We start from the raw sequence: 14,328 nt of genomic DNA on the forward strand, positions 1-14,328 counted from the left end.
TGTTACTGCATCGGCAAATAAAACACGAAGTAACAGCTGTTCGGTCGCATTAAGTGCACTTTCCGTTTTGTGCAACGTTGTGGTACTTGACAGACTTCAAGGTGTCACAAAACGAGTTATTAGGTCTCGGCGCCCGTGGACTGTCATGCAAGCCATGTTCCACTCGCTGGGCAGTTTGAAGAATTACCATGTGGCAGTCCACGTTGTAATGTAATTAAGCTGCTGTTCCTTGAATTAGATAGTGTTCTGCTGCTGTGACATCGACATATTCCGGTGGCCCGAGGGGCCTTTGTGACAGGCGCATGCGAGACCCAAGGCACCTCACATAGCAATGCCAGTACTATGACTCCATTGCAACTAGCAACCATATAAACAATGGGATTTACTGGGACACTACCTCCGGCGAGGTGGCCGATCTGGGTAGGCGTCAGGTTTCGACCCAAGTGCGCCGATGATCCCACATTCAAACCGAGCCGGCAACCAGTAAAATATCAGCGACGGTCTGCAAAGGACGGAGGTATTTTCTGACTCTTCGGAGGGTCCTTTTGACCTTTTGCCCCTTTTCGCTTCCCCACCGAAACAATACACGCCTGCACTGACCAACCTGTCACTCCAGCTTTTGGGTGAAGGCGTTCGGCCGTCAGGGGGTCACTCGGCATCAATTTACCTGGGAGCATCAGAAATACAGCGTTGAGACAGTTTTATCACGTTCTACTGCTCAAAAGTTGAACGCGCATTTCAAAGCCTCGCATAGTAGGTGTCTAAGACAGTCCTCTAGGATGATGCTTACCGATGTTCTTTCGGGTGCCAGGACTGTTGAGGGATGCAAATAGTTTATGGAGGATTGTATTCCTTACATTTCGTGTCTGGGGTCTCTGAAAGTGACGGATGGTGATGGTAAAGAGATATGGAAAAGAAGCTCGTTTTCCAGAGCTCATGTCTCTTTTGGGGTAGAGACACTTGCCTTTAAGAGTCACGCCCATGTCTTTCCAAGAGAGCTCGAACCCGCGAGCTTCGTGAACACTCGGCCGGTAGCTGCCTGCCAATTGCTGGCCGTGTTCACGACAACTTGTTGCAGCAGGTACGGGGGAGGGGCGATATTTACTCTGCGTTCCATGGAATGGAGGGGGCATCGTGAAGGGCTGGGTCATCATTGGGGCAAAGATGGGGTGAACGTGGCTCCAGAGTGAAGCTGATCGCGTTGTCGGTTGCCCAATGGAACTGTCTCCCGTCGGTTCAAACTCTAAGGTTCAAGTACCGGCAAATTTCAGCTTTCCAATGAGGTCGTGATAAGTTTCTTGCATCGATACCTACAATTGTCAGGTAGCAAGGCTGGCATGAGCAGCAATGCAGATTAGTGGTAAGTCGAAATGCGTCGTGAACCGCCTTGCTTGCTCGCAGGCGGCTTGAGGTTAAGTGAGTTTTTTTTTTTTTTTTTTTTTTGAGGGAAGGGATAGCTAAGACAACTTTGAATTGAGAACGAATCGTTGTAAGTCCCGGTTCCGCTTTCTCTAGCTCATACGAGGGTACAGCTTTTTGCGCTGCCTGGTAGCAATGACTTTACGGGAAGTTGGCAAATTCAGCAAGACGTACGATTTTTCGTTTCCCCCCTGGTATCCTGTTGATTCCCCTTGTTATGGCTTTGAGGGTCTTCAATCATATAGCTTTCATTATGTCGACGGACAGGACACCTCTAATACGGTTCTAAGATCTAGGTTTACGTTTAGTCAAGGCTGCTAACTGCCGACTGTTGGTATAATTCTGATTTTTATGCTTTGGGAGACAAGCACCACAGCCGGCAAATTGTCCAAAAAGTGATACAATACTCTTTCCCTACCAATTATCGATGTTTAACTTTGGGATAAGAATCTACCTAGGTGGCCTCATATGCATGCAAATCGCCCGCTTCACTGCACCTACTGTAAGTCTCGCGATCGGAGCAATCCAGGGCTCAAGTCGACGTATCGAGAGGCAATTGCTGTTGCAAGCCAATCTCGGGTTCAAAATTGTACAAAACATGCCCAGGTGTGTCTTGTGTTGGGAGAGAAAGAGGATGAAGGAAGTCGACGCTAGCAGCGTATTGGCTGGTTCTCCAGCGCTGGCGGACCGTCGGCTCGGCTTAGCAGGGGTCCCGATTCTCTGGGACAACGGCCGCTGGTACGTACTCAGGAGGATCGAGTGACGTCCCGGCCAGCAGAGAAAACGCGTCTTGCAGCGGACCGCGTCTTAGCCCATGCCCACCAGCCCAGGTAAACAGCTTCCAACCCGCCCCACCACTCCCTACGGCAACTTCTCCTGGAGTTTTGGTCTGGTCTGGTCTGGTCCGGTCAGTTCTGCTCTGTTTGCACGAGGCATTCATAGATCGCACGCTTTTGAACAATACCAAGACATCCATTGGTGAGCACCACACATACAGCCCGTACTCGAGTTGGCCGAGCCTTTGAGTCGCGTCACGTCCGGTTCAATCCAATTCCTCGCACGCGCATCCTCTTGAACTTCACCAGTCTACAACCATATATCGTCTCGACAGGCCTCGACAAAACTGCCAGTAGGAGAACGATCGTCACCCCGTGACGATCACTTGGTGGTCCCATTATCTCCGACTTTTCCTGCCTAGTGCGACAATTCCATGAAGCTGCAATGCAATTCAACAGACGCGTGCAGCTTCAATAATTGGCCATGTATCTACCGCGTTCCCTCATCTCGAAGCTGTACTTGCACCTGCAAAGCACATGCCACCCGCTCTCGCCGCCCGTTCTCATCCTCGTCGCCCTCGAGCCCGACGCCCTCTGCGGCTGCAGAATCCTCACGCGACTCTTGAAGAACGACTACATCCCACACAAGATCCAACCTGTCGCCGGCTATGGAGACCTGGAACGCATTGGCAGGGAACACGTGAGCCCCCTCATGGCACAGAATGGTGGTGCCGGAGGAGTTGTTGTGTGCCTCGGGGTTGGAGGCATGGTCGATTTGGGCACGGTGCTTGGCCTTGAGCCCGAGGGCGAGGAGACGACATTCGGTGGCGTTGAGGTCTGGGTCCTCGACTCACGACGGCCCTGGAACCTGGGCAACGTGTTCGGCTTCCCGCTCGAACCCGACGTCGAAGGCGGATCTAGTCTTCAGACTCGAACGCCCATCGGCGTCACGGGTGGTCGAATCGACCGCGCATATAAACCTGGCAAGGGGGGAGTGGTGGTTTTTGATGACGGCGACATTGAGGACGAACTCGGCCCACAAAGGAACGCGTATATGGCGCTTATGGAGATGCCTGATGTGGAAGACAACGGTGAGGACCTGGGCGACAGTGATTCGGAAAGTGAGGAGGAAGAGGAGGACTCGCTCCAGTCAGCACCGCGGGCTGGTCAAAAGCGGAAATCTTGGTCTGACCCAGACGAGGACGACGACAGCGATGAGGAAGAAGACCGGCCACGCCAAAGGAGGAGAAGCAATTCTGTGAGTGTACCCGCTGAATCGGCATAAAAATGGCCCCAGAGCAAAGACTGACCACCCACACAGTCCACTCCCATACCTGAGTCTCCGCAGCGGCCGAAACAGCGTGGGTTGTTGTCCTTGCGCGACCAAGCCCTCATGTCCTCGGATGGCCTGGATGATGATCCGCCTACCGCTGCACAGCCCCCAAAAGCACCTTCGGCACGCACACTCAGGAGACGGCTCCTCCGTTTGAGGCGAGAGAACGAGACCATTTTACGAGACTACTACCGTATCGGAGCGTCGTACTCGGAACCCATCTCGTCCATGGTTTATTCTTTGGCGTCGGAGTTGGGCCGCGAGGACAACGACATACTCTGGCTGGCGATCGTCGGCGTCACATCCATGGAGCTGTATGGGCGGTCATCGGCTGGCGTCGCAGTACCCATGAGGAATTCCGAATCTAAGAGCACATCGGGATGGCTAGGCATGCGCGGCGCCAGAATACGCCAACTGCTGCGCGACGAAGTGCGTCGTCTCAACCCTCCCGCGCTTGAAAACGCGAGTGGTAGGGTAGCTCCAGAAGCCACAGGAGTCATACCCACAACAGCAAGGAGTCCTGAAGACATGAGCATTCGCTTATCTCCTGAGCCACGATTCCTCTTGATCAGACACTGGAGCCTCTACGACAGCATGCTGCACTCGCCTTACATGTTCTCTCGGCTGAAGACGTACAGTGAAAATGGGCTCAAACGTCTGCACAAGCTCCTCGCCAAGATGGGCGTCAGCCTCATCCAGTGCAAGCAAAGTTACACGCACATGGATATGATGTTGAAGCGGGAGCTGCGTTCAAAGCTTCTCAAATACGCCTCGATGTATAATCTTGATGACATGGTGCCTACCGTTGAGTCAGACGGTAAGGATCGCGGGGGTGCCAAAGACGGCTGGGGCTTCGTCCGGAGCTGGGGCTGGCGTGCCACATTGAGCGCGCAGGACATCGGCGTGGTCATCGGAGCTCTCCTGGAGGTGGGCAGGCATGCTTCTCTGCCCAGCTCCGTTTCTACGGACGGAGCATCTCAGCAAAGCGTCGACGATGGCGCCGATCAAATCGCCGCGCAGGGCGAAGAGTGGGTCTCCAGGTTCTGGGATGCGTACGATGCGCTTGAAGAGTAAGCCACGAGCAATTTACCGTGCATCACCTGATCATGAATGGCTGACACAATCGCAGCGTCGAAGCACTCAAGGCTGGTCTTCCAACGGCCCAGTTCCTGCACAAAGCCATTTTCAACACCGGCACCGCTGTCTTGAAGAAGAAGCAGATATCGCATCTACGGGCGTTCCGCATGTGCATCGTCAAGGACAGCGCAGAAGCGTCGATATTCAACCACCCAGGGGCGCTCACCAAACTCTCACTCTGGATCGGCGAGGCACTCTCGGAGCAGGAGAAGGACTCCACTGGAAAACTCGCCCACGCCGGGCGCGGCACCCCTTTGGTAGTAGCTAGCCTGAACGAGAAGCGAGGTGTGTACATTGTAGTCGGCACTGGCGGTGGTGGCGGCCCAGACATGGCGTTTCTGGACAGGGAGGCGGCCAAGAAGAAGGAGCAGCTCAAGCAGGAAAAGGCAAAGGCAAAGGAGCAGAGCAGGCAGAACAAGCAGAAGATTCGCGAGCAGCAGAGAGCTGCAAAGCGGGCGGCCGGGAATGACGACGATGATGATCTAGACGATGAGACCGAGTCGGAGGGCTCTGATGCGTCGGACTCGGAGGACGAGGATGACGACGACGACGACGAGCCCCGCGGCAAGGGCTTTGGGCTGAACCGGTTCGGCGTGGCGTTCCAGGACGTCGTTGCCGAGACCAACGCGCGCGTCAGGATCGACAGCTTCGAGCATTGTGTCGTGGAGGTGAGGAAGGACGACCTCTCCGGGTTCCTGGAGAGCCTGTCCTCGAAGGCGGTGGTCGGTTAGACCTGCGGCGGGGGCCAGCCTTGGGCTTTCTATTCTTTTGCTTTTCTGTCACCAAGAGCTGGGCGGTAATCGGCATTTCGGCATCAGGAGCCAGGCGTTGATGGTCTTTGTCTTGCAAGGTCATGTTGCTGGAGGGATGGGGGATGTTGTTCTTGTTCTGTCTTGTGACGATTCACAGTCTGACAGCATGGGGCTTTGCTGGTGGTGGTGGTGGGATTCATTGGATGAGCGGGTGCATAACGAGGCAAATCATATGTATACACACAAGCACACACACATACACGTATATATATACAGCCGTTTGATTAAGATATCACTATACCATGGTCTGGCTTAGTTGTTAATGAAAATTGTGGCTATAGGCCTTTGGCGTCAGTGCGTAGACGAAGATGGTGAGGTCTCGCCGTGGCCAATCGAGTGAGCCATCTTAAATCTATTAGTGACACAGTACGAGAGCCTCTATCCTGCTCAGGAACAACCTCATTCATTATGCGCAAACCCACACAATGGCGAACGCTGTCAGTGATTGAACAGTCGTGACAAGGGCCCGCCGGGGACAGTCCGCCGAGGAGTAGCAACACGAGCTCGAGGTCATGGGTCGCAGAAGAGAGCGGAGAATACGTCCGTGAATTGAGCCTCCCTAGACCCATATGAGTTGAGCGGTATGAGTGTGAGGGTGCTTGTATTGTCGAGTGCATACGTAATATGATTCAACGAAGCATCTGGAGTCTGCGGCGCATCGACGCTGGGCAGAAAGCTTGTCCTGACAGCTGGGCCCGTCTCGGCAGCGGCCCTAGAGGTGCGCAGGCGGACGGAGCTGGTGGACAGAGAGACAGACGAGGTCGTACAGGTTGAGGCGCAAGATGCAAGGCACGCCAGCCTTAAAATTCCGGAGGCCAACGACGGTGACCTCGGGTCGTCGCCCCCGTGACGGTGTCGTGGAGTACGAATGTGCACTGCCGGGCTGGCTCCCTCATGATGTAGTCCACCTACCTTCTAGCCCGGCTAGGTGGTTCAACGGGCTCGATCTAGAACCCAGAACCCGGAATCCACGCACGCGCACGTTGGTCCTGTTGACGGCTGGGCCACTGGGACCGACGCTCGAATGGGTCGGCGCTAATTATGTCCTCGTCGAGGCCAACGCAACTGCCCGTGCTATTTTGGCGGCCAGAGAGGGGCACTGACGTACCCCTTAATTGCTGCACCATCCCACCAGCCAGGACACCAGCCAGGACGTCGGCCAGGACGTCGGCCAGGATACGTCCAAGAGAGCCCCTTCCAAGTTTGGTAGTAGGCGCGCAGCCAGCAGTCATCAGTTACAAGGCACAGGTGCACACCCAAGACTGGCAGGAGCACCAGGGCAGCAGGGCAGCCAAGGTACCCAGGTACCTTGTACACCCAGGCGGTGGTGGGACTGGGTGGCCTTGGCAGGTAAGCTTGACCATTCCCTCGCCCTGGGCCCTTGCCCTCGCGCTCACCCTCACCCTCGCCGCCTTGTTGTTATCACCCTTACCAAGCAAGCCTCCAACGGCCGGCCCATCCCAGTCCAGCCCACCCGCCAGTGCCACACCACGATTACCCGCGCCGCATCTGCTCCTCCTACCACTCCGGCCGCCTCCTCTTCCCTCTTACCAACTCCTACAAACAGTCTGTAAAAGAGAGAGAAAGAGAGAGAGGGACTACAAACCCAGCCTCCCGACCTTGTTCTGATTTTGTCCAGAGCCGCGAGATTCTTGACCCTGCGTCAGTCAGTCTCCTGGCACACACTACAGTGAACCCCTCCGGGAGTACGCAGGTACACACACACACACGGTCCAGGGTCTTTCTGGCAGTCGCAGCACGACAACTTATCTACCTTAGGTAGCCCACCTACAGCCCACAGCACATACAATCAAGTCAGTACCTGGACTACATACATACATACATACATACATCAGCGAGCGCACCCTCGGAGCCTCGTCGCAGAAAACCACCCCCCTCGCACCGACACCGACACCCACACGACACAGACCCAGACATCTCTGACACTGACTGCCACCCGTCAGCGCTGCCAGTGCTGCTGACGACCTCAGGATATGGGCAAATCGTAAGTTGGCCCTTTCCCTTCTCTTGCGGCCCGTCCTGTCCCTGCACACGCCCGCAATTGCAGGGTCGAGCTGGAGATGCGCGGCTCGGAAACAATGCGATTCAAACGCAACGCGGCGTTTCCTTTTTAACACCGCACCGCACCGCACCGCACCGCAAGCATGGGCATCGACTCGACACCACGCAGGGATACACCACCACATCACTCGAGCTCGAGTGCCCCTCCCCCCATTGACGCAATGACCTCCCCCTCCGGCACTCACGACGGCCGCGTCGTCGCCGTCTTCCACCCCTCATCTGTGCCGATCTGCGTCGGATCATCAAGGCTGACCAAAGCACGCCTAAAACAGACAGTCCAAGCTCTCGCAAGAGCAGCTGGCCGAACTGCAAAAGTCAACACACTTTGACAAGAAGGAGCTGCAACAATGGTACAAGGGTGCGCACAATCTCGTCCCCCCCCCCGGTCACGTCGCCATCATGCCCACCAACGGTCGTCGCGCCGCTTCCTCCATCCTCATCCTCGATCCTAAATTTATCCCCGATATCCCCACTCAGGTCGGGTTCCTGGTGTCTCAGCAGGAGCGAGACCAGCGAGACCCAGGAACCACCCAAAGCAGCAGTGTGGCATGCGCGCAAAACACCACCCCACACCATGACGGGGGTGGGGATTACACCACGATCAGCGACGGGACGTGATGGACGGGTGGCTGACAATACGCGGGCGCGCGCGACAACGCACAGGCTTCCTCAAGGACTGCCCCTCAGGCATGCTCACCAAGGACGAGTTCCAAAAGATCTACCGGCAGTTCTTCCCGTTCGGCGACCCCTCGAGTTTCGCAGATTATGTCTTCAACGTGTTTGACAGCGATAAGTCCGGGACCATCGATTTCAAGGAGTTCATCTGCGCGCTGAGCGTCACGTCGCGGGGCAAGATGGAGGACAAGCTCGACTGGGCGTTCCAGCTCTACGACATTGACGGCGACGGCAAGATCAGCTACGACGAGATGCTCAAGATCGTGGAGGCTATTTACAAGATGGTACGCACGCCCCCTTCTCCCGGCCCCCTTGTGTGTCTTGTGCCCAAGCCCCGCACCACTCAGGACGAGCTGGGCGCGACGACGGGGCTGTCAGGATTGCTGGTTAGCTAACGGGCATGGCTTGACAGGTCGGCTCTATGGTTAAGCTGCCGGAAGACGAGGACACACCCGAGAAGCGAGTGAAAAAGATCTTCCGGATGATGGACAAGGACGAGAACGGGAGCCTCGACATGGAGGAGTTCAAGGAGGGCAGCAAACGCGACGAGACCATCGTGTCCGCGCTGTCGCTGTACGACGGCCTAGTCTAGCCCCTCCGCAGGGGCTCGGGTTGGACGGACGTGACGGGCTGGAGGTACATGAGGGGAGGAAGGCTGAGATGGAGAGAATATGAGAGGGGAGGATTGGGCGAGAGCCGCGAGAGCCGGGAGAGCTGACGGGATGCAGGCCTTTTTGTTCTTTTTTTGAATCACGCTCTCAGAAACTTCCCTAGCTTGGGTCTACCGTAGCAAATACGTGCTTTTTATGGTTCATTGCGATTACACTCTCAACACTGTCCAGGTCCTACACATTACCTAGCGCAATCGCATGTATGCTGAGGACGAGGCTCTTAAGCTCCATTCACTCTGAACGTGCCTGTTCTGGACCCCGGTGGGTCCGGGAAACGACTACATGAGCACAACAAGCGACGGAAATGAAGCACTTGCCAGTCCATTTTCTTTTTTGCCTAGCCTGAGAGTCATGATGGATATTACTGCGTATTACATGGGTAGCGGGACCCCTCTTCGCGAAGAAAAGAAAAAACACCCTGCTGAATCATTGTTCCCCTGCCACGCCTGCCTGGTCATCCAAAAAAAAGGAGAACAAAGAGCCCCTCGCGAGGTCCAACAGCCTCAGTACTATGAACACGTGCAGCGCGCAAGAATTAAATCAGAGAAGGAGTCGACGGGGCCGGCTAGCTGGACGAGCCGTACGCCTGATTAATCTCCTTCTGGTACTTCTTCACGATCCCCTTTCGGTTCAGCTTCTGCGCCGCCGTCACCAGACCCTAAGTCGAGAGTGTTAGCATTGGTTTCACCCCTGGAAAGGATAGGATACAGAAACAAGGAAAGGGTGTGGGGATCGCAAATAGCTGCGGTGTACTTACGTTTTGAGGTGTCCACTCCTCGTCACTGAGGACCACGCCCTCAATGATCTCGATACCCGCCAGGCCGCCTGAACGCCCGGCATTCTGCAGCTCCTTCAGCACTGCGCCGTTCAGCTTCTTGGAGTGAACGAGCTCCTCGAGCACCGACCCCCCCACCCCGTTGTCGGCCGCCAGCTTCTTCAACGCCGGCTCCGCGGGCACGATGATGGCAACGGGCTTGGCCTTGGAGTCGTCGGCGAAGACGCAGATGTTGGCGACCACGTGGGCGGAGCGGTAGACCGACTCGAGCTTCTCGAGGGCGATGTACTCGCCGTTGAGCGTCTTGATCAGGTTCTTCTTGCGGTCGATCAGCTTAAGGTGCCCCCTTGAGTCCCACTCGCCGATGTCGCCCGTCTTGAACCAGCCGTCCGAGGTCAAGGCCTCGGCGGTCTCCTTGTCGTTCTGGTAGTAGCCCTCCATGATGCTGGGTCCACGCAGCCAGACCTCGCCCTGTGGGTGAGGCTTGTTGGTGGCGTGGTAGCCGGCATCAGGGAAATCGACCAGCTTGGCCTCGACGGACGCGGGCATGGCGCCGATACTCTCTGACGTCCACTCCAAGGGGTTCTGAAGGGTTCCCATGGCTGTCGTCTCGGTCAGGCCATAGCCGATGATCATGGGGCAAATGGCCATGGAGATGAAACGCTGCGTGTCCTTCGCGACAGGGCCTCCTCCGTTCAGGCATAGTTTCAAGCGGCCACCTGTGGCCTCCTTGATCTTCTTGAACACCACCGCGTCCAAGATGCCGGAGCCCGGCAGGCCGTAGCTCATCAGGGTGCTCTTTGCCCACAGCGCACCCCAGAAGAGGTTCTTGACAATGGGACTTCCGCCGTTAACTTTGCCGACAATTCCCTTCTTGACGTTCTCCCAAACAGCGGGCACACCGACCAGGACGCTGGGCTTGAACTCGCGGATGTCACCGTTGCACTTGCGCACAGAAGCGTCAGAGAGGGTCTTGGGGTTTCCGTAGCCCATCGTTGTGCCCCAGTGCAGGGCAGCGTTTTCGAAAACGAATTCCAGGATATGTGCCAGCGGGAGGTAGGTCAAGAGGCCGTCACCTGGGCCGATGAAAGGTTGCACAACCACACTGACTCCAGCAACGGCGGCAACCACGTTCCTGTGCTTGAGCGGAACACCCTTGGGCGTGCCGGTAGATCCTGACGTGTACATGATGCAGCAGAGGTCCTCAGACTCGGGCGGAACTGGATCGGCAGGGCTCTCCTCGCCCAACTTCCTCAGGTCGTCAAAACTTATGACCTTGACGTTGGGGTACGCGGCGTTCAGCTTCTCAACGTGCTCCTTCTTGAGCTCATTCTGGCTGTTCCAGATGACATGCCTGATCTCGGTCGCGTCCTTGAGCACGTTTGTCAGGGTCGGCAGCAGGTGTGGGTCGAGGAAGATGGCCTTGGCCTTGGTGGCAACCATGGAGTGGCGCAAACCCTCCTCTCCTAGGGTGTCGTATGCGGTGACGATGGGCATGGACTGAGAGGCAGCGCCGTGCGACAGGGCCAGCCAGTATGAGCTTGTGGCGGCGAAGATGTGGACCCTGTCCCCCTTCTCGAGACCCAGCTTCCGCAGGCCGGAGCCGATCTGCAGCATGAGCTTCTCGTACTCGGAGTAGGTCTTGTACTCGTAGCCGCTGAGCTCGAAGTAGGTCCACTGCTTGTCGACCTCGCGCTCCTCTCCGTCCACGACCTTCTTGACCTTCTTGGTCTCCTGGTGGGTGCGGACGAGCTTCCGCGAGCCCATGCACTTTGCGTTCCCATATTTCTCGACGGATGCGCGAACGAGCTCGTAGACGGTGGAGATGTTGGGGCCGGGCGCGACTAAATCGGGGATGGAGCCTGGGAGGCGGCGGATGGCAGTCTCGCCCTCTACAGGCTTCTGGCCAGGCACCTCGACCGAGTAGGGCGCCTTCGCCTGGAGGCGTGGTTCAATGTTAACCATGATGATGGCTGGGTATCACAGAGAAGTGGGATAAGGGGGAGGGCGGGGAGGGCAATGTGGCGCTGTCTCAGGGACTGGCCGACAGAAGTGGCCAACAGAGGATAGAGGAAACAGGAAAAAGGGGGCGAAGTGAGGTAGTGGAATGGGGAATGAAAGAAGATTCCAAGTCTGCCAAGAGGTTGAGGAAAGCGAAAGGCAAATAGTCCAGGTTCCCAATTTGGGCCTGGCAGAGACAAGAAAGGCGAGACGTCAAGAGGAGAGCTCCAGGTCCAGGACCCGGTCCAGGACCAGGGTTGGCTCGAGCTCCCGCCGGGCAGAGGTGGCAGAGGTTGTCGATATGACGTCCGCGTGCTGTCCTCTACACCTATACTTTGTATATCCTAGCTCGGGCTAGTCTACAAGTGGAGGGCAGGCGCGGCACCTCCCCGACCAGCCCTGCCAAACTGCAGGAGCAGATGCAGCAGTGACGAGTCTGATGCAGCAGACGGCTTATTACTTGCCTACGTGGTGGACAGCTAGCTAGCTACCCAAATTGCCAGATTCGATGCAGCGATCGAGCTGCCGGTTGCCCCTGGTGGGCCCCATCTTACCGACTGATCATCATCGACGTACCTCTGTGGTCTACACGTTTACATGCACAGGACAGTTTTATTCGTTCTCACGATGGGTGCAGCTTAGGGCGGGCTGGGGCACAACGCACCCGCCAGACTGCCCGTGTACCAACCGACCACTACTAGGTACATGCAAGGAACCTAGGTAGGCAGACTAGATACCGAGGGCGTGCCCGTGTCTCTGGTGCCGCGTCAGAACCTCGGCCAGAGGCGACTTCTCCAATCCTGTGACAAGACGAACAATGCAGAGTACGACCTCAACAAAATTGTCCTGCAACTTCAACGCCTTCTTGCCCCTTGCCCCTGCCGAAAGTGCAGACCAATTGCCATGCTCCAACCATCCGTGCGCTGGGTCTGCATGTCGCGTGGAAGTAGACAGACAGACAGACAGACAGACAGACAAGATCTCGACGTCGCTGGGGGTAGCAGACTAATTGTCTGGCAGACTTTCCGTCTCCCTGGCGGACATTATCTACATTTAAATGCTTGCTGGTGGATTCACCTTCCCTTGGCGCCCACTACTCGGAGAAGACGGCCAAGTACAGTAGGTAGCCAAAGTGTATAGGCTAGCCAAGACTTCCCTCCCATGTACAGCAATGGGTCCTTCTCATCAGCGAGCCGAATTCCTGGGACTCCGTGTGGGTACCGAACCGCCGCTTTGTCTTCACATACATACACTTCTGCAATATATCACAAGATATAGAGCACCAGAAAAACCGCCCATTCCTCGGCGCCTTCCCACTCGTCCGTCCGACAGACTTGCCTGAAAGCTGAAGCACGGCTCATCTCTTCAGCCCCCGTCCAAGACCCTCTCACAAGATCTCAGCCACGCGCCCAGGCGAGTCCGCCAAGCCAGCACTGAATGGCTGAAGTTGTCAACGGCCTGCTTGGCCAGCTAGGCCCAGAGATTCAAGACCCGGAAGAAGGCTAGTACGCACACACACACTCACGAGCGGAGAGAATGAGAGGGAACGCGGTCAAGTGACAACCAGAGAGTCTTATGGTGTTTCTGACCATCGGATCCTTTTTGCCCCTCAAGCAGAAGCCTTCCTGCTCTTCTCCCAGAGCATCCCCTCCCACAACGAGCTGGGCATTATCGACCCGAAAGCATCGACCCTTGAGCTCACCGTCAGCGGCCGTGACCTGACCGTGACCCAGTCCCCCAGCGTCCTGTCCTCAAATAGGGCTGGGAACAACAGGGGCCGGTATGTATCAACATCCCCCCCCCCTCCACAAATCATCACCACCACCCATGCACCCTTACAGCAACACATACAGGCCACATGCTGATACAGTCAGATCCGCAGTCGTGTGGAAGGTCACACCCATGTTCGCCTCGTGGCTGGCCTCACCCACAAATATCCTCTTCAGGACCGGCGTGCTCTCAGCATCGTCCACGGTGCTCGAGCTGGGCTGCGGCGTCTCGGCCCTGGTCGGCCTCGCCCTCGGCCCCCTCGTCTCCCGCTACGTCCTATCGGACCAGCCCTACGTAGCCAGGTTCGTCGAGCAGAACCTGGAGCAGAACCGTGGTCCCTCGCCAGCCAGGCCCCAAGGCGGCAAGGCGCGCGGCAGGGGCAAGGCTTCTACTTCTTCATCATCTCCGGGCGCGGGAGGGAGCATCACCTTCCACCCCCTCGACTGGGAGGCCGACACCCCGACCGCGGAGCTCACCGGCCGCGGCGCCGCCACGAGGTCCTTCGACCTCGTCCTGGGCTGCGACTGCGTCTACAACGAGGCGCTGGTCTCGCCCTTCGCGCAGACGTGCCTGGACGCGTGCCGGCTGCGGTCTGCAGACGGCTGCGGGGCCGAGGGGGCGCCCGTGCGGCCGCCTTGTGTATGCCTCGTCGCGCAGCAGCTGCGGGACCCTGAAATCTTCGAGGCATGGTTGCGCGAGTTCTGCGCGAAGGGTTTTAGGGTCTGGAGGGTCCCGGACGGCGAGCTGCCCGAGGGCCTCCGGAGCAACATGGGGTTTGTGGTTCATGTCTGTGTTTTACCATAAAGGAGGCGGGCGTGATAATGATGCGATACGGATAGAATTACAGCATGCCCAGATGCAACGTGAAATCTGAGCT

At 56.9% G+C, this 14,328-nt stretch overlaps 4 protein-coding genes across 4 annotated transcripts; 3 read left to right on the plus strand and 1 right to left on the minus strand.

Moving 5' to 3' along the window:
* Window positions 1-2,679: 2,679 nt before the first annotated feature.
* Window positions 2,680-5,396, plus strand: INS49_000540 (uncharacterized protein; the record flags this gene model as incomplete). The annotated part of the gene is made up of 3 exons (XM_043161377.1): window positions 2,680-3,453; window positions 3,517-4,598; window positions 4,658-5,396. The coding sequence occupies 3 exons, from the start codon at window positions 2,680-2,682 to the stop codon at window positions 5,394-5,396; spliced, it is 2,595 nt and encodes an 864-aa protein (XP_043029883.1).
* A 2,246-nt stretch (window positions 5,397-7,642) lies between these two features.
* INS49_000541 (uncharacterized protein) lies at window positions 7,643-8,826 on the plus strand (the record flags this gene model as incomplete). Its single annotated transcript, XM_043161378.1, has 4 exons — window positions 7,643-7,756; window positions 7,836-8,142; window positions 8,223-8,518; window positions 8,647-8,826. The coding sequence occupies 4 exons, from the start codon at window positions 7,643-7,645 to the stop codon at window positions 8,824-8,826; spliced, it is 897 nt and encodes a 298-aa protein (XP_043029884.1).
* A 644-nt stretch (window positions 8,827-9,470) lies between these two features.
* Window positions 9,471-11,645, minus strand: INS49_000542 (uncharacterized protein; the record flags this gene model as incomplete). The annotated part of the gene is made up of 2 exons (XM_043161379.1): window positions 9,471-9,563; window positions 9,663-11,645. 2 exons carry the CDS (start codon window positions 11,643-11,645, stop codon window positions 9,471-9,473), a joined length of 2,076 nt encoding a protein of 691 aa, XP_043029885.1.
* An 853-nt stretch (window positions 11,646-12,498) lies between these two features.
* On the plus strand, window positions 12,499-14,255 carry INS49_000543 (uncharacterized protein; the record flags this gene model as incomplete). The annotated part of the gene is made up of 3 exons (XM_043161380.1): window positions 12,499-12,505; window positions 13,299-13,461; window positions 13,556-14,255. 3 exons carry the CDS (start codon window positions 12,499-12,501, stop codon window positions 14,253-14,255), a joined length of 870 nt encoding a protein of 289 aa, XP_043029886.1.
* Window positions 14,256-14,328: the final 73 nt, after the last annotated feature.

This window comes from Diaporthe citri (assembly GCF_014595645.1).
Source record: "Diaporthe citri strain NFHF-8-4 chromosome Unknown scaffold_1, whole genome shotgun sequence".
Lineage (NCBI taxonomy): Eukaryota > Fungi > Ascomycota > Sordariomycetes > Diaporthales > Diaporthaceae > Diaporthe > Diaporthe citri.